The sequence below is a fragment of the Salvelinus fontinalis genome, chromosome 28 (assembly GCF_029448725.1).
Source record: "Salvelinus fontinalis isolate EN_2023a chromosome 28, ASM2944872v1, whole genome shotgun sequence".
Lineage (NCBI taxonomy): Eukaryota > Metazoa > Chordata > Actinopteri > Salmoniformes > Salmonidae > Salvelinus > Salvelinus fontinalis.
This window is the reverse complement of record NC_074692.1, coordinates 22483143-22508014: the sequence shown is the minus strand read 5'-3', so window position 1 is coordinate 22508014 and position 24872 is coordinate 22483143. Positions and strand designations below refer to the sequence as shown.

At 44.5% G+C, this 24872-nt stretch overlaps 1 protein-coding gene across 1 annotated transcript in view; it reads left to right on the top strand.

Moving 5' to 3' along the window:
* LOC129826405 (coronin-1C-A-like) overlaps positions 1-24872 on the top strand; it is a 58952-nt gene that overhangs the window by 5049 nt on the left and 29031 nt on the right. The window contains exon 2 of the mRNA XM_055887102.1: positions 20817-21016. Within this exon, the coding sequence (XP_055743077.1) occupies positions 20819-21016 (198 nt within the window). The 5' untranslated portion in view covers positions 20817-20818. The remainder of the gene's footprint in view (positions 1-20816; positions 21017-24872) is intronic.

The following is a 24872-nucleotide window of genomic DNA, read 5'->3' as shown; positions in this document are numbered from 1 at the left end:
ATAATCCTTGGTATTACTTTCTCTTAAAACAATTCCATATAGTTTAGTAGATTTCCTAATTCTCTTTCCTTGGCTGACTTTACCCCTCCCCTTCTCCACATAGTGTATTGGTTGTTACCGCAGCCACAGTCATAAACCCTGCTTATTTCTACATTTTATCTTAAAATCAGTTTTTAAAACTAACCTTAACCACACTACTAATATTATGTTTAATCCTAAAACCAAAAAGCAAATTTGTTTTCAGGAATTGTTCAAATATAGCCAATTTTGACTTTGTGGCTGTGGTGACTAGTGGAAACCGTGTGTTTTGGGGATTTCCTGGTCATTGAGCTCCCTGCAGTGAGCTATGAATTTCAGTGCTTGATAACATCCGCATCTGTCTGGTTCCCTAGTAACCACTCTGTAGTGAGCGGATGGTTAAAAAAATAAATCAATTCAATTTGGATTGACATTGTTATTCTTTGTTTTGGTTGACCACCTGCCCATTCTTCATGTACAAGGATTAGCCCCTCCATCCTTAAAAAAGTATTAGTGGCTTTCACAGGGACAGGGGAGGGAGATACACAATGGTGCTTTAAAGCAGAGGAGATGCTGATCTGTCGGTGGGTGGGGGGAATAGAATCAGACAGGATACAGCCCTTCCTCATCGTTTTCCTGGCTCTGTCTGTGTACAATTTCCCTTTTACTCAGGATGATTTCAGATTGATCAGTGAACTAACCTTTCCCCCTGAATGACACTGTCTATTTCCTTGTGTGTACTGTTTTGCAGTGATCCTTGTGGTGCATTGTCAGGGCGGGGCAGTATTATAGTGTGGCAGCCTTCTCATTGACAAACCAGTTTTGGCACTGATAGTTGTAGACAGTATTGGATGGCCATGCTGTAGTAGGCCTAATTGTGATGCATGAACATAACCATGTATAGTGTTAGATTGTCTTCAGCTGAAAGGGAAATAAAAGAAGGCATTATGATTTTTTTTCTCCACTCTTCCCCTCTCTTTTCACTAACTGCTTCCCAGCCTTATGTCAGAGCATAACAATGTGCCTTGGTTTAAGAAAAGGCAGCAGTCCCTACTCCCCAGCACTCCGCTTTGACTGTTTGGTGGAGAGGAGACCTCTAACCTTCTGTGCTCTCAAGGAAAGTGGGAATGGACTGAATTCTTCTGTTATCACTGATTACTTCACATGCTGTGCTCAGTCTGGCGCTCTCTTTCTGTCTCGTCATTCTCTTCACTGTTGTGCTATAATGCACTTTGTGCGTCACGGACACAGGACAGGAGGCCTGCAGGGCCAGCTTATAGATAAGTGTTAAGCTCTTTACAGTTAGAGATATACACGGTTATTAGAATATTCAATCACGGATGTTAGTAAAATACTCGTGCAATTAATCAAACATATTTTTCTCCACAATTTCGTGGTATCCAATTGGTGGTTAGTCTTGTCTCACTGCTACAACTTCCGTACGAACTCTGGAGAGGCGAAGGTTGAGAGCCGTGCATCCTCCGAAACACAACCCAACTAAGATTTACATGAATTATTATTGTATTTACAAATAGGATTTACATGTGAGGCCATGTGATAAACAGAGTAAGGTAGCATAGTAAACAACCAACGATTTCTAGACTAAAAGTGCTGAAAGTAGGAGGAAGTATAGTCTAGTAAACCTATATTCTAATCTGACTTTGGTGCAGGTCATGTTCTTCACATTACCGTCTTGTTAAACACACACTATCAAATAATAAAATCAAAGTTTTATTTGTCACACGACAGGATACAGAAGGTGTAAAAGGTACAGTGAAATGGTTACCTGCGTATTTTCATAGTAGCTATTTCAAAAATAGAAATTGTTCAGATAAAAATTGCATACATATTTTAGAATGAGATGATTCTTACCCAGGCACGCTTGTCTAAATTGTGTCATGTGAAATGCTATAAACACGCCACAGCAACATCTTGCTAAGTGGATGTGTCACTATTGTCTAGACATGTACACATGTTCATGAAATACAATAGATGATCGTAGTCACCCCCAGACACACCTGGATAACTTGATGGGTCGTGCAATCATCTGGCGAAGTGGAGTGTTTTTGTTTAGACTTGTAGCTAGCTAAACAATGAACCTAATGGGAACTTGGAAAAATGCGAGGTCAAAACATGTCGGTGTTCTTCAGGTCAGAAAGTCGAGGCTCTAGAACAGGCCTGGACAATTCCAGTCCTCAGGGGCCTGATTGGTGTCTCACTTTAACCCCATCCCTAATGTAAACTATTTGAAATTTTAACTGAAGCTCATCATTAGTTGATTATTGGAGAAAGGTGTGTTAGCTGGGGCTGGGGAAAAAGTGTGACACCAATCAGGCCCCCGAGAACTGGAGTTGCCCAGGCCTGCTCTAGAAAGAGGCCTGAGCTTCCGATTTGAAATTCCGATTTGGATGATAGTTCAAATTATTTTTTTTCCCCCCCAGTCAGAGCTAGTCCTTTTTTTTTATGAGTTCCCAGTTGTCTTGAACGTACTGATGTCCGATATTTCCCAGTTGAGCGCGGCAAAAATCCCAACCATTACGACTAGCAATTCAAACAGATTTTCATAACTAGCCACCATGCATAAATCTGCAGTTAGCTAAACAACTAGGTTCAATATTAGCTAGCTAGCTAACATTAGGCTATAACTAGCAATGCAAATGGTTTTCTTAGATACAAACTGTTACTAAACAGATCAGCCAACTAACGTTAGCTAGCTAACTGTGCTTTAACCTGCAATGAAAGACTTTCTGAAAAAATTTGAAACTTAACATTGAAAATGTAGCAAGCTAGACTCTTACCCATATACATGGATGAACGCTTCTGTCACAGATGTCATGGTTGCCCTTAATTTGAAGATGTAATCTGGAGACAGGTGTTCTGTAGACAGGTGTTTTATACAACAGCCTTCTGTGTTCTCTTTTCAACTCCCTCTGCATGTTTGCAAACAAACGCCAGAATTTTCTCAGTCTCCTTAGCTATCATACTCTGCTTCCACCGGGCATTCCATTGATTTTAAAAACTTGGCCTACTTCTTCCTTGACAACAACACTGTTGATCGCCGTTTCTTCCACACCACTGTCATCAGAAGACTTTACAATGTCTTGTTCAATGAAAGTGATTTGACCTAAATCAGGGATTTCCTCATCTGATTAATTTTCAGAGTCTGAGAGGCAGCATGGCACGATCGTCCTCCATAAAGTGGAGAGCAGTAGCAACACTTTTGCAGTTCTTTAAGATATCTTTAAAAAAAACTGCGGTAGAAAGGATTATCTACACATACTGAGCAGCGTGTGTTAGACAGAAGCACGCTACATGGCAGACCAATTCAAACCCCTCTCAGCATGTCCAGCCCATCCATTATCTCAGCTAATCATGGCTAGCGGGGAGGTTCTTGTCTTTTTCAGTGACTAAACCAACTGAGCTCTGTTTTTAATTATTCGTATTTACAGATGGCTTACTAGTTTGTTATTAAGGCACATGTAAGTTCACATGTTCCTAAAGGCGTTTTTGGCCAACATTTATGTTTTAAATGCCTCTTGTCAAGTAGGGACATGTGACAGATGCGTAGTTTCCTGAAACGAGAGACATTAACATGATGTAGGTCATGGCTAAATGTGTAGAATGGCAGGAAATTTGCTTAAAACTGAAAAGATTTCTCTCCACCCCATAGCAAAATGGGTAGAATAGCTGGAAATTGTTTTAAATCTGCAATTTTCTTAACTCAGCTCAATGGCAAAATTCGTAGAATTGCATGAAATTTAAAACTGCAGCATTTTCTCTCCCCTGGCAAAATGTGTCATTGTAGGAAATGTAAAAGTTTAGCCCACAAGGTGGGGGGGGGGGGCACCAACCAAATCTCGCTTAGGACCCCATGTCAATCTCTCCTGGCTCAAAGTGGAGGAGAGATTTACTAAATCACTACTTGTATTTATGGGAGGTATTGACATATTGAATGCACAAGCTATCTGTTTGAACTACTGGCGCACAGGTTGGACACCCATGCATACGCCACAAGACATGCCATTGTGGTCTCTTCACAGTCCAAGTCCAGACTGGGAGGTGCACAGTACTACGTAGAGCCATGATCTCATGGAACTCTATTCCACATCAAGTAACTGATGCAAGCAGTTCAAATTAGATTTTTTTTTTTAAAGATAGTGTAAGTCGGAAGTTAACATACACCTTAACCAAATACGTTTAAACTCAGTTTTTCACAATTCCTGACATTTAATCCTAGTAAAAAATTCCCTGTCTTAGGTCAGTTGGGATCACCACTTTATTTTAAGAATGTGAAATGTCAGAATAATAGTAGAGAGAATGATTTATTTATTTCATCACATTCCCAGTGGGTCAGAAGTTTACATACACTCAATTAGTATTTGGTAGCATTGCCTTGAAATTCTTTAACTTGGGTCAAATGTTTCAGGTAGCCTTCCACAAGCTTCCCACAATAAGTTGGGTGGATTTTGGCCTATTCCTCCTGACAAAGCTGGTGTAACTGAGTCAGGTTTGTAGGCCTCCTTGCTCGCACACCCTTTTTCAGTTCTGCCCACAAACTTTCTATAGAATTGAGGTCAGGGCTTCGTGATGGCCACTCCAATTCCTTGACTTTGTTGTCCTTAATCCATTTTGCCACAACTTTGGAAGTATGTTTGGGGTCATTGTCCATTTGGAAGACCCATTTGCGACCAAGCTTTAACTTCCTGACTGATGTCTTGAGATGTTGCTTCAATATAGCCACATAATTTCCCTTCCTCCTGATGCCATCTATTTTGTGAAGTGCACCAGTCCCTCCTGCAGCAGGGCAACCCCACAACATGATGCTGCCACCCCCGTGCTTCACGGTTGGGATGGTGTTCTTAGGCTTGTAAGCCTCCCCCTTTTTCCTCATTATGGCCAAACAGTTCTATTTTTTTGTTTCATCAGACCAGAGGACATTAAGCCAAAAAGTACGATCTTTGTCCCCATGTGCAGTTGAAAACCGTATGGCTTTTTTATGGCGTTTTTTTTTTTTTTAGAGCAGTGGCTTCTTCCTTGCTGAGCGGGCTTTCAGGTTGTCGATATAGGACTCGTTTTGGATATAGATACTTTTGTACCTGTTTCCTCCAGCATCTTCACAAGGTCCTTTGCTGTTGTTCTGGTATTGATTTGCACTTTTTGCAGCAATGTACCTTCATCTCTAGGAGACAGAACACGTCTCCTTCCTGAGCGCTATGACGGCTGCGTGGTCCCATGGTGTTTATACTTTCGTACTATTATTTGTACAGATGAACGTGGTACCTTCAGGCATTTGGAAATGGCTCCCAAGGATGAACCAAACTTGTGGAGGTCAAATTTTTTTTTCTGAAGTATTTTTCCCATGATGTCAAGCAAAAAGGCACTGAGTTTGAAGGTAGGCTTTGAAATACATCCACAGGTACACCTTCAATTGACTCAGGCTAATTGACATCATTTATCAGAAGCTTCTAAGGCCATGACATTTTCTGGAATTTTCCAAGCTGTTTAAAGGCACAGTGAACTTAGTGTATGTAAACTTCTGACCCACTGGAATTGTGATACAGTGAAATAATCTGTCTGTAAACAATTGTTGGAAAAATTACTTGTCATGCATAAAGTACATGTCCTAACCGACTTGCCAAAACTATAGTTTGTTAACAAGACATTTGTGGAGTGGTTGAGAAACACTTAGGTTGGAGTCATTAAAACACGTATGTGAACTTCCGACTTCAACTGTAACTACACTTTATGGAACAGCAAGGACTGTGAAGCAGCGCACAGACACATGCATACACACATGATAACATATGCACTATACAAATAAAATTGTTTTTGTCACATACACGTGTTATTGTGGGTGTCGCGAAATGCTAGTGTTTCTAGCTCTAACAGTAATATCTAACAATTTTACAACGATACACACCTAAAGGAATGGAATCAAGAATATCTAAATATTTGGACGAGCAGTGTCAGGCATAGACTAATGTATATTATAGTAGAATAGGATAGAACACGGTATATACATATGAAATGAGTAATAAAAAATATTTAAACATTAAAGTGACTACTGTTCCATTTTATTTAAGTGGCCAGTGATTCCAAGTCTATGCATATAGGGCAGCAGGCTCTAGTGTGCTAGTGATGGCTATTTAATAGTCTGATTGCCTTGAGAGAGAAGCTGTTTTTCAGTCTCTGTCCCAGCTTTGATGCACATTTACTGACCTCGCCTTCTGGATGATAGCGGGGTGAACAGGCAGTGGCTCTGGTGGTTGTTGTCCTTCATGATCTTTTTGGTCTTCCTGTGACATCGGGTGGTGTAGGTCTCCTAGAGGGCAGGTAGTTTGCCCCCGGTGATGTGTTGTGCAGACAGCACCACCCTCTGCAGAGCCCTGCGATTCTGGGCAGTGCAGTTGCCGTACCAGGCGGGGATGCAGACCGACAGGATGCTCTCAATTGTGCATCTGTAAAAGTTTTGGGTTACAAGCCAAATTTCTTCAGCCTCCTGAGGTTGAAGAGGTGCTGTTGCGCCTTCACCACACTGTGTGGGTGGACCATTTTAGTTTGTCATTGATGTGTACATTGAGGAACTTGAAGCTTTACACCTTCTCCAATACGGTCCCGTAGATAGGGGGATTCTCCCTCTGCCGTTTCCGTAAGTCCACTGTGTCTTCTTGACGTTGGATATGAGGTTATTTTCCTGGCACCATACTCCCATAGCCCTCACCTCCTCCCTGTAGGCTGTTTTGTCATTGTTGGTAATCAAGCCTACTACTGTTGTGTCTTCTGCAAACTTGGTGATTGAGTTTGGGCGTGCGTGGCCACGCAGTCATGGGTCAACAGGGAGTACAGGAGGGGGCTGAGCACACACTTGTGGGGCCCCAGTTGAGGATCTGCGAGGTGGTGTTTCCTACCTTCACTGCCTTGGGGCGGCCCGTCAGGAAGTCCAGGATCCAGTTGCACAGGACGGTGTTGCACAGGACAATGTTAAGACCCAGGTTCTCAAGCTTAATGATGAGTTTGGAGGGTACTATGGTTTTGAATGCTGAGCTATAGTCAATGAACAGCATTCTTACATCTTGAAGCATGTGGTGACAGTAGACTGGGTTAGGGAGAGATTAAATATGTCCGTAAACACTCTAGCCGGCTGGTCTGCACATGCTCTGAGGTCACACTTACACAGGGATTTTGTATTGTAGCTATGTGGTGGAGTAGGGTCTTGGTCATAATGTGTTGTGAAATCTGAATGTATAAAAAAAATGTTTTTTTGTATAACTGCCTTAATTTTGCTGGACCACAGTAAGAGTTGCTCCATAACAAATACAAAAGGGGGCATCATTTTTATGGATACACACAAAGAAATATCAATAGAAAACATGTGAAACGAAATACAGCTAGTTTTTGGTCTTTCCAACTTCAGTCTGAAGTGATTAAGCTAGCTGTGTAGTTGGCTAGTTAGCAAGGTGGGAAGAGCCTCAATAGGAGATCGGTCGCGAGTCGCTTGCCAAACAATTCTGAAAGTACATGCAATTTCCACGTGTTCCATTGCAAATTGTCATACACATCTCGCAAGTAAGCTCCCACAATTTTGGCCCTGTCTGTCTGTGTGGTGCACGTGTTTGTCTATCACTCTGTGTCTAGCCACTTGATGTGATCAACTTGTGGGTTGACAGAAATACGCTACCCAAAACTTTCTCAAATGTTAACTGCAAAGTAGGCATATCAGGTGGAAGTATTTCACGAGTTACAACATGTTTTGATGTTTACATTTTTTTATAAGTAGGTCTCATGCTTTGCCATAACAACCTGCCTTGTTCTAGAACTGTCAACCAGTGTTTGGGTAGTGGTTTTGCTTTACATTGCAGTCAATACGAATAGAACTAATGACCAGCAAGCGCTTAAAATGGCGTATTATTGCTTAAGTAGAGGATAGGAAAGCCAGGCTACAGTGCTCCGCCATGCAAGACTCTCTGACCGAGCTCTGTTACACAACTCCCTCACCCAGCTATCACTGTTGTATACCAAAGTTGTCAAACCCCACCTGTCTGGCTTCCTGTCAACTTTTTCATATTCATTGCCTTTGAATCGTACAGTATGTTTCGTATGTGGGTTTTCTATGCACTAGCTGAACATTTAAAAACGTTTGAAGTTGTATGGACCAGATACAACGAGCAGAACTGCATGATCTTCTTACACTTACCGGAGTATCCTAATTTGGCCTAGCCTAACATCTTTTCTGTTCTCACAGAGCTTTGCTTCTTGATTGGCAGCAAAAGACTAGCTTAGTTCTGAACACTGCATGGCCCCTCTCTGACGCTGTAATGCTTACAAATTCTTCAGTCACATGTAGCACACATTATGAGCCATTTTTCACACCACTAATCTCTTCATATTAGTCATTGTAGAGCTACGGTACAGTGACTGCTACCCTATGTCACACTACTGGACTGCCAGTCCTGTTCTCTGTCCTTCGAGCAGTAGCCTGATATAGCCCCTTCAATGTTTATTTTTTTGTACGTGTGGAGACTTTTTGGATAATGGCATGTAACCTCTTATTGTTTATAGAAATGTGATATCTGTATGTGATTCATGGCATGAAATTGGGCATTCCACTCTACCGGTTCAATTGATCTGAGAGCAGCTTGTCTTCAAATACTGCTCATGGACATGAGGCTTAATTAACTGTGCTGTGGTCATAGACAAACACCTCTCATAAATGCTTGACGTTTTTAAACATTCCATGGCTGGTATTTTACTGATGTTGCTAAGCAGCGTCTGTGTTTGCAAACATGGCCTGGAGACCTTACTGTGACTTGGCAGAGCCATCCAGTCTCAACCAAGTCTCAACTTCAGGCATGGCTGACTGACGGATTAGGCAACAGCAGACCACTGGTGCATCTGGCAACACAGCTTTTCCACCATCTCTCTGTCCAGCTGTCTGTCAGATGTCCCAGCCTCACCTAACTCGCAGCATATTTGCTAGGATCTGCAGCCGTGACCCTGCGTTGACCCCTGATGCAGGACCGTAGCAGAATGTCCCAGCATGCATTGCTCGCCGCCAGGGATGGAGAATGCTCATTATGCATTCTGGTCAGGCAGACCGGCGTGGTGACCAAACTGGAGCAGCAGGATATTTGTCTGACTGAGGGAAGCCCAGGGTCCAATGGGTGGGACAGACACAGGCAGGGCCTGTGATGAGCAGGCCAAGCCATGAGTGTCTGGCTGGGGCGGCTCTGCTCTGCTGGCAAAGGTCCTGTCACTACAGGAACAAACGGCTCATTATCCATGCATAGTTTCATTCTACTCCATCTGTGTACGATGTGTAGTAGACCTGGGAAGTTTTCTGTTTGCAGCAGATGGATCACTCGGACAGAGGGGAACCCTGTTGACCTTGTTATTTATTAAACCGTACATCAGCCGACATGGAACAGGTATCACATGTACCCCCCCCCCCCCCCCCCCCCCCAGCATCTATGCATTAATGAGACTGATTGGTTTACTGTGATAATTAGCCATGGTCCTGCACACACTCAGGGGACCAATCAGGCTCCATTGATCTGACTGAGCTAGGACCCTGGTGAGCTCTGCTGTTCACAATAGACCACAAGTCAATGATTGCCTCCCCCATTCTGTAGAGTTGGCTCCCTCCAGACAAGAGACCATATGGTGCCATTAAACACCCAGTAGGGAGAGACTGGCTTTAATTGAACATTTGGAGTGGTCCTCAATTAGCTTGTCATCCACTTGAGGACTGTCAGATAGCCAGTGTCTAAATACACACACACCAGTTCCTTCCCATTTAACATGGGCACACGATTTTGTTCCTGATGTAAGCTGTTTAATGCATCTTTGCTACCACTGACATCTTGGCACCATAGAGAACTAAAATGTCTGGCGTCTACATGTCTTCCTGTATCATGCCTTTTTAAGTTATTTCTGGAGTTGGCACGTGTTCTCTGTTGGATCACAAGCTCTCAGTATGGAATATGCAGGTTCAGGCAGCTTGATGGAAACTCATACAGGTTATAGCAATATTCTGTACTGTGCTGCTCTAAAGCCAGCTGTTTACACTATGTTCCCTCAGCCTTGGCATAATGAAAACATACAAGACTGGGGTCACATTTAGCCCTTTTCACACAGCTGAGGTGAAACGAGCGGTAGGCCTACTGTGCTAGCACAGTGCGGTTTAGGTCGGCATGATGGTGCGAAACACTGCCCACTGTGCCCCTAAAGCTGATTGGCATTAGCCAACCTTCAGACCACACAAACAGATCTAGACCAAGAGGGCTCAAACTGCACAGGCTGACATGCCAAAACATCAAATGATTAAGGACATTTTATGCAATTTTTCTATTTACAAATGTCCAAATGCCATGGCAATTCCCCACAGCTCCCAGCTGGTTGAAGGCCTAGTCTGTCCTGTGTCACTCACTGTAGTGGGTTTATACTTTTGGCAGGACAATACGCTAGATTGTTCAAATGACGTGGGTTTTTCTCTCTCCCTCTACATCAGTTTATGTACCAGCAGCACCCAATCCTATTATGCGGAAAAGCCATAGAGGACCATGGAAGACATCCTGTGAAGCTTTAAGTGTTGTTAAGTGGCCATATTGGCCCATACAGCTGTTATGACATACATTTTCAGGGCTTTGTGTGGAAAAATCTGGTTCATGTTATTCATATAGGATAAACCTTTTTTCTTATCGCATGTATGTCTTAGCTCAGTCTCTCAGAACACATTTTCTAATAGGGGTTTGTTTTCTGTTAACCCCCTGTTCCATAGTAGGGTGGCCTTGGCTGAGCCTGAAGCATGACAACAGAGGTAATGATGAGGTCAACAGGAGAAGGTGTCTGTTTGGGTTGGTTTGGACCCAGTGTACTAGGCTTTGGGCCTCCCAGAGGAAATGGTGGTTGATTTATAAGTGACTACAGAGCTGCCTGCCATTACAGAGAAGCACTGTGGTAGATCCCCAGTGGGAGGGGGGGCAGACCAGGTCTTGGGGGCTTTCATTTCCTAAAACAAAGTCATCCTTGTTGAGTATTTTTGACGAAAAGGCCCTCACACTGAGGAAGAACAATTTCCCGTTTTCTTCTGTTTGTGTTGGTTTGAGAAACAAGCAGATTGGAGAATGAAGATCATAAGTTAGGTGAGGGTCATCATCAAAAAAATTTGTCACATACGCGTGTTTAGCAGATGTTATTGCGGGTGTAGCGAAATGCTTGTGTTTTTAGCTCCAACAGTGTGGCTAATTCCCCTTGCTAACATAGATGTAACAAATAAGGACAAATGCATACCAGAACAATTCATTGAATGTATAGCCTACCCATTTAACTTTTACTGCCAAGGTCCTTCCCTCCTTTTAGCTCCAGCATGGGGGGATATATGGGCTGTGTGCCCGACTGCCTGTAGCATGGTGAGGAGGGTGGTGATGGGAGGATCTGGGCTTCTATTCCACAAGGGTTATCAGTGGAAGTAGTGTTGCATATTATCTGCCTGTGTCAGTGCCACACCCCTCCACAGGAAGGACTTCCTGCCTGACTGACACCAAAGATGATCTACTATATTGACAAGAGTGACCGCTCTAACAATGGAAATATATGTTCTCAATGATTGAATGAATGCGAGATCATGCGTATCTGCCCTCTAGCCAATGAGATGGCAGATATGCATGTGAACAGGCATACCTAAATAGTTTTTTTTTTTTAAAAGTGGCCAGAAAGCCACATGCATCAACTTGTATCAGTAAGTTGATCAACTAAGCCTCATGTAATTCAACACACTCTTAGAACTCCATACAAAAATGGGATAATCTCACATGGACAGATTTTGGCCTGGGTAAATCCTCTCGCTTCGCCTCTGACACACCGGCACCACCACATGCCCTGCTTCGTCAGTGAATTAGGATGTGAATAGTAGATAGCCTTGTTCTGGTAGGTGGTCGTGCATCATATCAGTGGATCATGGCTAGACTACACAGATCTGAAGGTCAGATCAAATCAAAGTTTATTTGTCACATGTGCCCAATACAACAGGTGTAGACCTTAGTCAAGCGCTTACTTACAGGCTCTAACCAATAGTGCAAAAAAGGTATTAGGTGAACAATAGGTAAGTAAAGAAATAAAACAACAGTAAGACAGGCTATATACAGTAGCGAGGCTATAAAAGTAGCGAGGCTACATACACCGGTTAGTCAGGCTGAATGAGGTAGTGTGTACATGTAGATATGGTTAAAGTGACTATGCATATATGATGAACAGAGAGTAGCAGTAGCGTAAAAGAGGGGGTGGTGGGTGGGACACAATGCAGATAGCCCAGTTAGCCAATGTGCGGGAGCACTGGTTGGTCGGCCCAATTGAGGTAGAATGTTCATGAATAGAGTAGCAGCAGTGTAAAAGAGAGTAGCAGCAATGTAAAAAAGAGGGGTTGGGGGGGGGAAACAATGCAAATAGTCCGGGTAACCTTTTGGTTACCTGTTCAGGAGTCTTATGGCTTTGGGGTAAAAACTATTTAGATGCCTTTTTGTCCTAGACTTGGCACTCTGGTACCACTTGCCGTGCGGTAGCAGAGAGAACAGTCTATGACTGGGGTGGCTGGGGTCTTTGACAATGTTTAGGGCCTTCCTCTGACACTGCCTGGTATAGAGGTCCTGGATGGCAGGCAGTTTAGCCCCAGTGATGTACTGGGCCGTACGCACTACCCTCTGTAGTGCCTTGCTGTCAGAGGCCGAGCAATTGCTGTACCAGGCAGTGATGCAACCAGTCAGGATGCTCTCGATGGTGCAGCTGTAGAACCTTCTGAGGATCTCCGGAGAGACTTCTTTCTCAGGCTAAACTCAACAGTTGTAGGCTAGATGCTCTACTATGTCCCAGAGAAGGGATGTGGCTATATGATGTAGGACCTAGTTCATTCTCCCTTGTCTGGTTGCCTCAGCAACACTATTTCATCTGTTGAAGTTAATCTGTTTAGTTGCCAAATCAGGTGTAAAAGGAGAGGTGATTTGAGATGTTGAATAACGATGTATTAATCTCGTCAACCGAGAGTTAGGGCTGGGTGATATGGCGTAAAACTCATATCTCAATGTTTTTCAAACTTATGGGTGATTCTCAAATATATCTAGATAAATGTTTTCTCTAAGCTTTGTTGTACAATTTAAAGGTCAAATACACTGCATTTAAAACGGTAAGCGATAAACTAATGAATTCAGAGCTTGTGTAATTATACATTGGTGGAATATAAGCCTTCCACAACCATAAGACCCACTTCGAATTTAATATTTTATCAAAATAGTTGTACCTGATCTAGTTGTACCTGATCCTGATCTAGTTGTACCTGATCCTGATCTAGTTGTACCTGATCCTGATCTAGTTGTACCTGATCCTGATCTAGTTGTACCTGATCCTGATCTAGTTGTACCTGATCCTGATCTAGTTGTACCTGATCCTGATCTAGTTGTACCTGATCACTGATCTTGCTTTCAGATCCATCTATAAAAATGCAATTTTTCTAACAAATTTAAACAGAACCATGAATAATGCACATTCACGAATAATGTAGCAGGCATTAGTACCGGTCTCATAAACGATCTCTCAAGCACAAGCTAGTGAGTAGCCAGCTAATATTTATATTTCATGTTTATCCAACTTGGATCTAGGAATAATTTCACAAGCTGTGAATTCAGCTAACAGGGTAGAACAGTTGAATAGTTATGAATACACCCTTCTGTCTCCAACTGTTTAAACAGCATGCTAGCCTGTCCACTTTGTTCCCTTCTGTCCGTCTCCAACTGTCTGAACAGCATGCTAGCCTGTCCACTTTGTTCCCTTCTGTTCGTCTCCAACTGTCTGAACAGCATGCTAGCCTGTCCACTTTGTTCCCTTCTGTCCGTCTCCAACTGTCTGAACAGCATGCTAGCCTGTCCACTTTGTTCCCTTCTGTCTGTCTCCAACTGTCTGAACAGCATGCTAGCCTGTCCACTTTGTTCCCTTCTGTCTGTCTCCAACTGTCTGAACAGCATGCTAGCCTGTCCACTTTGTTCCCTTCTGTCTGTCTCCAACTGTCTGAACAGCATGCTAGCCTGTCCACTTTGTTCCCTTCTGTCCGTCTCCATCTGTCTGAACAGCATGCTAGCCTGTCCACTTTGTTCCCTTCTGTCCGTCTCCATCTGTCTGAACAGCATGCTAGCCTGTCCACTTTGTTCCCTTCTGTCCGTCTCCAACTGTCTGAACAGCATGCTAGCCTGTCCACTTTGTTCCCTTCTGTCCGTCTCCAACTGTCTGAACAGCATGCTAGCCTGTCCACTTTGTTCCCTTCTGTCCGTCTCCAACTGTCTGAACAGCATGCTAGCCTGTCCACTTTGTTCCCTTCTGTCCGTCTCCAACTGTCTGAACAGCATGCTAGCCTGTCCACTTTGTTCCCTTCTGTCCGTCTCCAACTGTCTGAACAGCATGCTAGCCTGTCCACTTTGTTCCCTTCTGTCCGTCTCCAACTGTCTGAACAGCATGCTAGCCTGTCCACTTTGTTCCCTTCTGTCCGTCTCCAACTGTCTGAACAGCATGCTAGCCTGTCCACTTTGTTCCCTTCTGTCCGTCTCCAACTGTCTGAACAGCATGCTAGCCTGTCCACTTTGTTCCCTTCTGTCTGTCTCCATCTGTCTGAACAGCATGCTAGCCTGTCCACTTTGTTCCCTTCTGTTCGTCTCCAACTGTCTGAACAGCGTGCTAGCCTGTCCACTTTGTTCCCTTCTGTTCGTCTCCAACTGTCTGAACAGCGTGCTAGCCTGTCCACTTTGTTCCCTTCTGTCCGTCTCCAACTGTCTGAACAGCGTGCTAGCCTGTCCACTTTGTTCCCTTCTGTCCGTCTCCAACTGTCTGAACAGCGTGCTAGCCTGTCCACTTTGTTCCCTTCTGTCCGTCTCCAACTGTCTGAACAGCGTGCTAGCCTGTCCACTTTGTTCCCTTCTGTCCGTCTCCAACTGTCTGAACAGCGTGCTAGCCTGTCCACTTTGTTCCCTTCTGTCCGTCTCCAACTGTCTGAACAGCGTGCTAGCCTGTCCACTTTGTTCCCTTCTGTCCGTCTCCAACTGTCTGAACAGCGTGCTAGCCTGTCCACTTTGTTCCCTTCTGTCCGTCTCCAACTGTCTGAACAGCGTGCTAGCCTGTCCACTTTGTTCCCTTCTGTCCGTCTCCAACTGTCTGAACAGCGTGCTAGCCTGTCCACTTTGTTCCCTTCTGTCCGTCTCCAACTGTCTGAACAGCGTGCTAGCCTGTCCACTTTGTTCCCTTCTGTCCGTCTCCAACTGTCTGAACAGCGTGCTAGCCTGTCCACTTTGTTCCCTTCTGTCCGTCTCCAACTGTCTGAACAGCGTGCTAGCCTGTCCACTTTGTTCCCTTCTGTCCGTCTCCAACTGTCTGAACAGCGTGCTAGCCTGTCCACTTTGTTCCCTTCTGTCCGTCTCCAACTGTCTGAACAGCGTGCTAGCCTGTCCACTTTGTTCCCTTCTGTCCGTCTCCAACTGTCTGAACAGCGTGCTAGCCTGTCCACTTTGTTCCCTTCTGTCCGTCTCCATCTGTCTGAACAGCGTGCTAGCCTGTCCACTTTGTTCCCTTCTGTCCGTCTCCAACTGTCTGAACAGCGTGCTAGCCTGTCCACTTTGTTCCCTTCTGTCCGTCTCCAACTGTCTGAACAGCGTGCTAGCCTGTCCACTTTGTTCCCTTCTGTCCGTCTCCAACTGTCTGAACAGCGTGCTAGCCTGTCCACTTTGTTCCCTTCTGTCCGTCTCCAACTGTCTGAACAGCGTGCTAGCCTGTCCACTTTGTTCCCTTCTGTCCGTCTCCAACTGTCTGAACAGCGTGCTAGCCTGTCCACTTTGTTCCCTTCTGTCCGTCTCCAACTGTCTGAACAGCGTGCTAGCCTGTCCACTTTGTTCCCTTCTGTCCGTCTCCAACTGTCTGAACAGCATGCTAGCCTGTCCACTTTGTTCACATGTTGAAATCAAGTGGCCTACCTTCTCAGAATGACAACGATTTGTGCTAGCGATATGTGGTACCGCAATGCGCACGTGACATTGAGCATTTCATTTTCCAGAATGAATGTTCATTGGTACATCCGTTTTAGTCTGCTCGAAATTTGAGTTTAAACAGGATATGGTTCAAAATGTTAACTTCTATATTACAGTAAAATAATATCTCCATGTGTTTGTCCATATGACAGATTTCTGTTTAACCAAACCTCAAATGCAAAGAGCGTGTTGAAACCGTTTGTCAGAGCGGAACATGTGATCCCTCATCTTTGTTGTGGGGAGGGGCTTGGGAGACAGGCGAAGCGGGAAGTTTCACTCTCGCTAAAATCTGTCCAAATTAAGCTTAATGCATTTCTATGAGCTTTTTGCTTATTTTGAACATAAGCCTTCCCGCGTTTGGGACAACGACTCCCATTGTTTGGGCGGAGACAGGAGCATATTGTCATTATACAGATCTCTGGTGTGAATGGGAAGGTGCACAGACGGAGTGAACGAGACCAGACCAAAAAGACATGAGAACAAGCGGCCATAAACATTCATAACAAAACGAAAAATAAGAAGAACCTTGATTCTGCGATACAGGCATTTGGAATATCGCGCAAAAACATGAATTTGAGCCCACACGACAATTTCCCACCTGTCTGCACACAATGTGGTTGTTTTGTCTTTGCATTCAATGACATAATGATGGCAGCATTCACTTTTCTGTTGTAAGAGGTACTATAGGCTTAGTTAATAAACTAAGACAGTGGCCCAGTTTTGTGATTAAGTTATGAACAATTCCATGGTAACAGAAATACACCTGAGACTCGGATTGTTCACTTTAAAATGTATACCAAACAAAAACGATTGAAAAACCAAAGTAAAATCAAATTTTATTTGTCACATACACATGGTTAGCAGATGTTAATGCGAGTGTAGCGAAATGCTTCTGCTTCTAGTTCTGACAATGCAGTAATAACCAACGAGTAATCTAACCTAACAATTCCACAACTACTACCTTACACTTGTGTGTATAAAGGGATAAAGAATATGTACATAAAGATATATGAATGAGTGATGGTACAGAACGGCATAGGCAAGATGCAGTAGATGGTATAGAGAACAGTATATACATATACATATGAGATGAGTAATGTAGGGTATGTAAACATTATATTAAGTGGCATTGTTTAAAGTGGCTAGTGATACATTTTTACATAATTTCCATCAATTTCCATTATTAAAGTGGCTGGAGTTGAGTCAGTATGTTGGCAGCAGCCACTAAATGTTAGTGGTGGCTGTTTAACAGTCTGATGGCCTTGAGATAGAAGCTGTTTTTCAGTCTCTCGGTCCCTGCTTTGATGCACCTGTACTGAACTCGCCTTCTGGATGATAGCGGGGTAAACAGGCAGTGGCTCGGGTGGTTGTTGTCCTTGATGATCTTTATGGCCTTCCTGTGACATCGGGTGGTGTAGGTGTCCTGGAGGGCAGGTAGTTTGCCCCCGGTGATGCGTTGTGCAGACCTCACTACCCTCTGGAGAGCCTTACGGTTGTGGGCAGAGCAGTTGCCGTACCAGGCGGTGATACAGCCCGACAGGATGCTCTCGATTGTGCATCTGTAGAAGTTTGAGTGCTTTTGGTGACGACGAATTTCTTCAGCCTCCTGAGGTTGAAGAGGCGCTGCTGCCCCTTCACAACGCTGTCTGTGTGGGTGGACCAATTCAGTTTGTCTGTGTACACCGAGGAACTTAACTTTCCACCTTCTCCACTACTGACCCGTCGATGTGGATAGGGGGGTGCTCCCTCTGCTGTTTCCTGAAGTCCACAATCATCTTCTTTATTTTGTTGACGTTGAGTGTGAGGTTCTTTTCCTGACACCACACTCCGAGGGCCCTCACCTCCTCCCTGTAGGCCGTCTCGTCGTTGTTGATAATCAAGCCTACCACTGTAGTGTCGTCCGCAAACTTGATGATTGAGTTGGAGGTGTGCATGGCCACGCAGTCGTGGGTGAACAGGGAGTACAGGAGAGGGCTCAGAACGCACCCTTGTGGGGCCCCAGTGTTGAGGATCAGTGGGGTGGAGATGTTGTTACCTACCCTCACCACCTGGGGGCGGCCCATCAGGAAGTCCAGGACCCAGTTGCACAGGGCGGGGTCGAGACCCAGGGTCTCGAGCTTGATGACGAGTTTGGAGGGTACTATGGTGTTAAATGCTGAGCTGTGGGTCGATGAACAGCATTCTCACATAGGTATTCCTCTTGTCCAGATGGGTTAGGGCAGTGTGCAGTGTGGTTGCGATTGCGTCGTCTGTGGACCTATTGGGTCCGTAAGCAAATTGGAGTGGGTCTAGGGTGTCAGGTAGGGTGGAGGTGATATGGTCCTTGACTAGTCTCTCAAAGCACTTCATGATGACGGAAGTGAGTGCTACGGGGCGGTAGTCGTTTAGCTCAGTTACCTTAGCTTTCTTGGGAACAGGAACAATGGTGGCCCTCTTGAAGCATGTGGGAACAGCAGACTGGGATAAGGATTGATTGAATATGTCCGTAAACACACCAGCCAGCTGGTCTGCGCATGCTCTGAGTACGCGGCTGGGAATGCCGTCTGGGCCTGCAGCCTTGCGAGGGTTAACAGGTTTAAATGTTTTACTCACCTCGGCTGCAGTGAAGGAGAGCCCGCAGGTTTTGGTGTCAAATTTTGGTTTTGTCCTCAAAGCGAGCAAAAAAGTTATTACGCCTGTCTGGGAGCAAGACATCCTGGTCCGCGACGGGGCTGGTTTTCTTTTTGTAATCCGTGATTGACTGTAGACCCTCCACATACCTCTTGTGTCTGAGCTGTTGAATTGCGACTCTATTTTGTCTCTGTATTGGGACTTAGCTAGTTTGATTGCCTTGCGGAGAGAATAGCTACACTGTTTGTATTCGGTCATGTTTCCGGTCACCTTGCTCTGGTTAAAAGCAGTGGTTCGCGCTTTCAGTTTCACGCGAATGCTGCCGTCAATCCACGGTTTCTGGTTTGGGAATGTTTTAATCATTGCTGTTGGTACGACATCGTCAATGCACTTTCTAATTAACTCGCTCACCGAATCAGCGTATTCGTCAATGTTGTTGTTGTTGGACGCAATGCGGAACATATTCCAATCCGCGTGATCGAAGCAGTCTTGAAGCGTGGAATCAGATTGGTCGGACCAGCGTTGAACAGACCTGAGCGAGGGAGCTTGTTTTAGTTTCTGTTTGTAGGCTGGAAGCAACAAAATGGAGTCGTGGTCAGCTTTTACGAAAGGAGGGCGGGGGAGGGCCTTATATGCGTCGCGGAAGTTAGTATAACAATGATCCAAGGTTTTACCAGCCCTGGTAGCACAACCATAGTTTAACCAACCATACAACTATTATGCTGAAGGACTACTTTTAAGAATTTACACCACATTTGGCAAACGCATTTACAGGAGTTATATGGCTTTAACTTTAAAATATATGCCAAACAATCATTTCAAAGAGAGATGAGACTCCGCGTAATTCTGTTACCAAGGAATTGCCCTTAGCAGGAGGATATCTTTGAAAACTAGGTTACTGCTTATTGGCCTCTCAGATGTGACTTCACTTGTAGCTGTTAAAAATACATGTCTTCCAAAGTGCCCTCAGATTTTATTCCTGGGTGAGTATTTAATCTGAACAACCTACCAAGTCCCTGACTGTACTATATTTGAATTGGAAATGTCTTATTTTTGTTGGGAAATGGCACTTAAGTAGGTGGGCTATTCAATGGATGAAAGATGGTTCTTGTATTTCTAAGTTGTTTGATAGTTAGCATAATGCAAGATGAAAGAAAAACAAATGAAATGTGATGAGGTGTGAGCCTTGTTATGTCAAACATGTTCATGTGCTAGGGTGGGGCTTAAAGAAATATCCATGTATATGCCTAGATATCTGAGGTTATTTGAGGATTACCATTTCTCCCTGCCAAGCATTTTATCTCTTGGTTTTATTAGACTGTGATTACACTTTAACCTTCATGGCAAAGCCTACGCTAACATTATTTTCCAGTCCAGGAATTCACTCAGGGAGGCTTTGCTTGCCCAGCTTTGCTATCATCTCTTTCTGTCTTGCTCCCTCGGCCTAATTTCTGCCTACTCTTATTATTTAGCTCCTCGTTGCCTGTGTATGAGGAAGTACACAATAGCCAGTGTAGGCCTAATTCTGGTGGTGGAACAAAGGAATGATACAGCAGAGCTATGCTCATTGCTCAACTCTAGATAATTGGCACCCATGCTGAATGTCAGCCTGGTTGTGTGTCAGAGGGATGGGGAAGGAGGGTTAGTCTGATCTGTCATATGCCTCCTCTCTCTGGCTGCACTATGCTGCTGTCGAACATTACCTTAAGTGACGTCCCAAATGGCACCATATTCCCTATATAGTGCACTACTTTTGACCAGGGCCCATAGGGAATAGGGTGCCATTTGGGATGCATGCTTAGTCTGACTGAGGCTGAGCCTCACATCTGGGAGGGGAATGTGTAAAGGGCTCAGTCACACATGCAATCAATCTGTCTTGCAGAGTAGCAGTCACAGCTAGGGGACAGGACGTTCAAGGCACCCATGTCTCACAAGCAGTAAACACGTATACATGTGAGAGCTGCAGCCTTTCTACTTCTCAGCCATGTAGCACCTTTTCTTTAAAGAATTGTCATTTGAGATGTTATAGGCCTAAAATCCCTGACTGCTTGGTTTTTTCTTTTCCCTTTGATTGTGAGTGTGACAGTTTCCAAACTTAAACCCCAACTTTTCTCCCCTCCCCCGTCCTCTATCCAGATATGTTCAGGCGAGTTGTGCGAGCGAGCAAATTCCGCCATGTCTTTGGCCAGGCGTTGAAGAATGACCAGTGCTACGATGACATCAGAGTGTCACGGGTCACATGGGACAGCTCGTTCTGCGCCGTCAACCCCAAGTTTGTCGCCATCATCATAGAGGCCAGCGGGGGCGGGGCCTTCCTGGTCCTCCCTCTTAACAAGGTGAGTCAGATTATTGACTATTAAACTGCATTGCATAGATCTTTCAAAGGGTTTCGCAAGGAAACTTATGTCAAGCAGAGGTTTATACATTAATATGGGCATGTGCTATTGCTGCCTGAGCAGATTTGGGCTTTGGCCTAGTTTGACCTGTCCTTATATCTGTGGCTTTAACACAAACTTCCCACACACACACCTCCCCCTGGGGACATGACGGAGTGTGTCTGCGTGGCTTTGGCCTGGGCCAGCCCCCCTCCTTCCCAGAGTCAGTTTCAACACGCCCTGTTTGCAGGGAACAACCACGCACGTCACACACAGCGAAATGTACTGCTCAGACCCACACACATCCAGGGGAAATCACACATTGGCCACCTACAAATCCCAACCCTGCAGTTATTTCTTTTTTATTTTTGTGTGTGTTTGAGAGCCTACATATTTCCCTTAGTCATTCATGAGGAGAAAGCAGCAGCATATTGTGTAGCAGCATCACATAAACATGTTTCAGGTTGTGAACAGACGGGGATATTTTGCTGTGTGAGATTGGATGGATTCTGACAAGCTGGGTTGCAGTGCAGGCAGCAGTACATACTGGTGGTGGTGAGAGACTGCAGTCTGACTGGCCTAGATGTGGGTGACCGATACTACAGATTCACTATTCTGAAGATCATAATAAGTGCCATTTTTTAATCAATTCAAGGGTTTGTTAGTAACTCAAGTCTGTGTTCACCTCTCCTATATTTTGAACAGAAAGAAAGCAAAAGCCCCGTCAGCTTAGGAGCAGTTGTTTTAATGACCTTAAATTAACCAGCTGTCAAATATTTACAGTTCATTATTGTCATTCATCTTCTTTTAGTGAGGGACAATACAGTACCATAGAATACTGTAGCAGCTAAAATCCACCTTTTTGTTATTTGTGCCTGTTGGCTCTTTCCGATATCCTCAGTAGCTGGGTGACGTGTGTGATTGTGTACTCACCGTGGTTGATGTAGGAGGATAATATTACTTTAAGGGATACTATGGGATTTTGCTAGTGAAGCCATTTATCTACTTACTCAGAGTACGATGAACTTGTGGATACCATTTTTATGCATCTGCATTCAGTATGAAAGTTAGAGGTAGCAATGGCTCGCGAAACTAACTAGTGTTGGCGCATTGACTGGACATCTATGGTAATAGCTATCATAATAGCTCTAGTTTTGCTAGTTAGCCACTGGGCTGTGGACACCCCTTCAAATTAGTGGATTCGGCTATTTCAGCCACAACGTTGCTGACAGGTGTATGAAGTTGAGCAGACACCCATGCAATCTCCATAGACAAACATTGCACTAGAATGGCCTTACTTCTTCTGAAGATCTTAGTGACATGGCATCGTCATAGGATGCCACCTTTCTAAGAAGTCAGTTTGTCAAATTTCTGTCCTGATAGAGCTTCCCCGGTCAACTGTAAGTGCTGTTATTGTGAAGTGACAACGTCTAGGAGCAACAAGTGGTATGCCACACAAGCTCACAGAATGCAACAGCTGAGTGCTGCAGCACGTATAAATTGTCTGTCCTCTGTTGCAACACTCACTACTGATTTCCAAACTGACTCTGGACGCAGCGTCAGCACAAGAACTGTTCGTCGGGAGCTTCATGAAATGGGTTTCCATGGCCGAGGAGCCGCACACAAGCCTAAGCTCACCATGTGCAATGCTAAGTGTCAGCTGTAAAGCTTGCCGCTGTTGGACTCTGGAGCAGTGGAAATGCCTTCTCTGGAGTGCTGAATCACGCTTGACCATCTGGCAGTACGAAGGACAAATCTGGGTTTGGCCAGGAGAATGCTACCTGCCCCAATGCATAGTGCCAACTGTAAAGTTTGGTGGATGAGGAACAATGGTCTGGGGCTGTTATTCATGTTTCTGGCTTTCTGGCTAAGCCCCTTAGTTCCAGTGAAGGGAAATCTTAGCGCTACAGCATACAATGACATTCTAGATTCTGTGCTTCCAGATTTGTGGTAACAGTTTGCAGAAGGCCCTTTCCTGTTTCATCATAACAATGCCCCCATGCACAAAGCGAAGTCCATGCAGAAATGGTTTGTCGATTGGTGTGGAAGAACTTGACTGGTCTGCACAGAGCCCTGACCTCAACTCCATCGAACGCCTTTGGGATGAATTGGAACGCCGACTGTGAGCCAGGCCTAATCCCCCAACATCAGTCTTCGACCTCTAATGCTCTTGTGGCTGCAGCAATATTCTAACTTCTAGTGGAAAGCCTTCCCAGAAGAGTGGAGGCTTTTATAGCAGCGAACTGGGGACCAACTCCATATTAATGCCCATGATTTTGGAATGAGATGTTTGACGAGCAGGTGGCCACAAACTTTGTGTAGTTCGCATGCAGTTTGAAGGAAGTTACTGAGACACACACAAATGGTCTCCACGAGTTAATCTGACTAGTGGGAAGTAGAAAAAGGGCTTCATTGCCAAAGTCCCGAAGTATCCCTTTTGGAGTATTAAAGTGTATTTTTAGAGGAAAGCATCTAAACTGGTTTCAGATATTTGATACAAGCAGGACATGGGACCTAGGAGGACCGAATAGGGTGAGGAGTGTTACAATACCCTTGGAAGCTAGGCTGTTCCTGATGGATGGCAAAGGCCAGCCAGGCAAGCCTTTTTTTTTCTTCAGCTTTGCCCTTTTTAACAGCAAGGTTCTTTTCCAGTTAATGTCTGTTTTGCATACAGTAAATAAACATGCATTTCAGATTTCACTACAGGGAGGACAAACAGTTTAAGTGTCTGAGCAACTGGGATGATTGTGTCAGCTCTCCCTGAGTGAGGTTTCCCAACCCTCTCTATAGGCTGGCTGGCTCTCAGTTATTGCATTGTGTACAACACAAACTAAACCAAAGGCCTCTGGGGACAGGACCTCTCTGTGCTGCTCAGCTCCATATAAGGGCCTTAAAACGCTCAGACCACTTTGCTCTACCCTCAGCTTGGAGATGAACAGCATTTGGACAGTGTTTGGTTGTAAACAGTTGCCTGAACACCCACTCCTGGGGTCATGCAGGTTGGCATGCTTTCTCTATGTTCACCAATTCATTGGCTACATTAGGTTATGATGTATGAAAAAATGGTGTAATGTAATTAAATGCAAGTCATTAGCCTATTCTTGCATTGAATTTCATTTTTTAAATTTAATTATGTCATTGAGGTTTTTTTACATCAAAATACGACTGTCTTAAAGGGGCAAACGTTCCAAACGAGACATTGACTGGCTAGCCCCAATGCTAAGTTTCTTTTTGCAGACTATCGACAGTAGCCAGCATATTGCTAATATGTTGAAAATTGATAGTTTACTTTTGTGAATCACTTTCCCTAAAATAAACTGAGTGGGTTTTTTGCTTTGGACGGCTCACATGTGCTGTGTGAAGGCATCAACTCATGTAGGCCTAGTTCTTGAAGTTATGACTTGCGGCAGCATGAATGAACGGCTGATCATATTGCTCATACAAATAGCATGACTTTTCTGTCTTTAGTCTACAATGGTTAAAGCCAGTAAAAACATGTCGGTCCAGTGACTAACGAGATCCACTGGCATGACATGTTTTTACTGGCCCTAGGCCAGCGGGACATCGCTAATGTCGGACCAACCCCCCCCCCCCCCCCCCCCCCCCTCATAATTAGTTTAATTAAAGTGTAGGTCAGACAGTCGTTGAAGCCAACGGGGTCTCTGGTCTGTAATGTCCCTCAGTAAATGCATTAGTTGTTATTAGTGTCATTAGTGGTCAGTAGTAGATGTCTGGCTGCAGCAGACACGTGCACACACAGAGCCTGGTGGTGTTCCTGTATGTCTGGTCCAGTGGGGCCAGCCAGCCATGGCCTGAT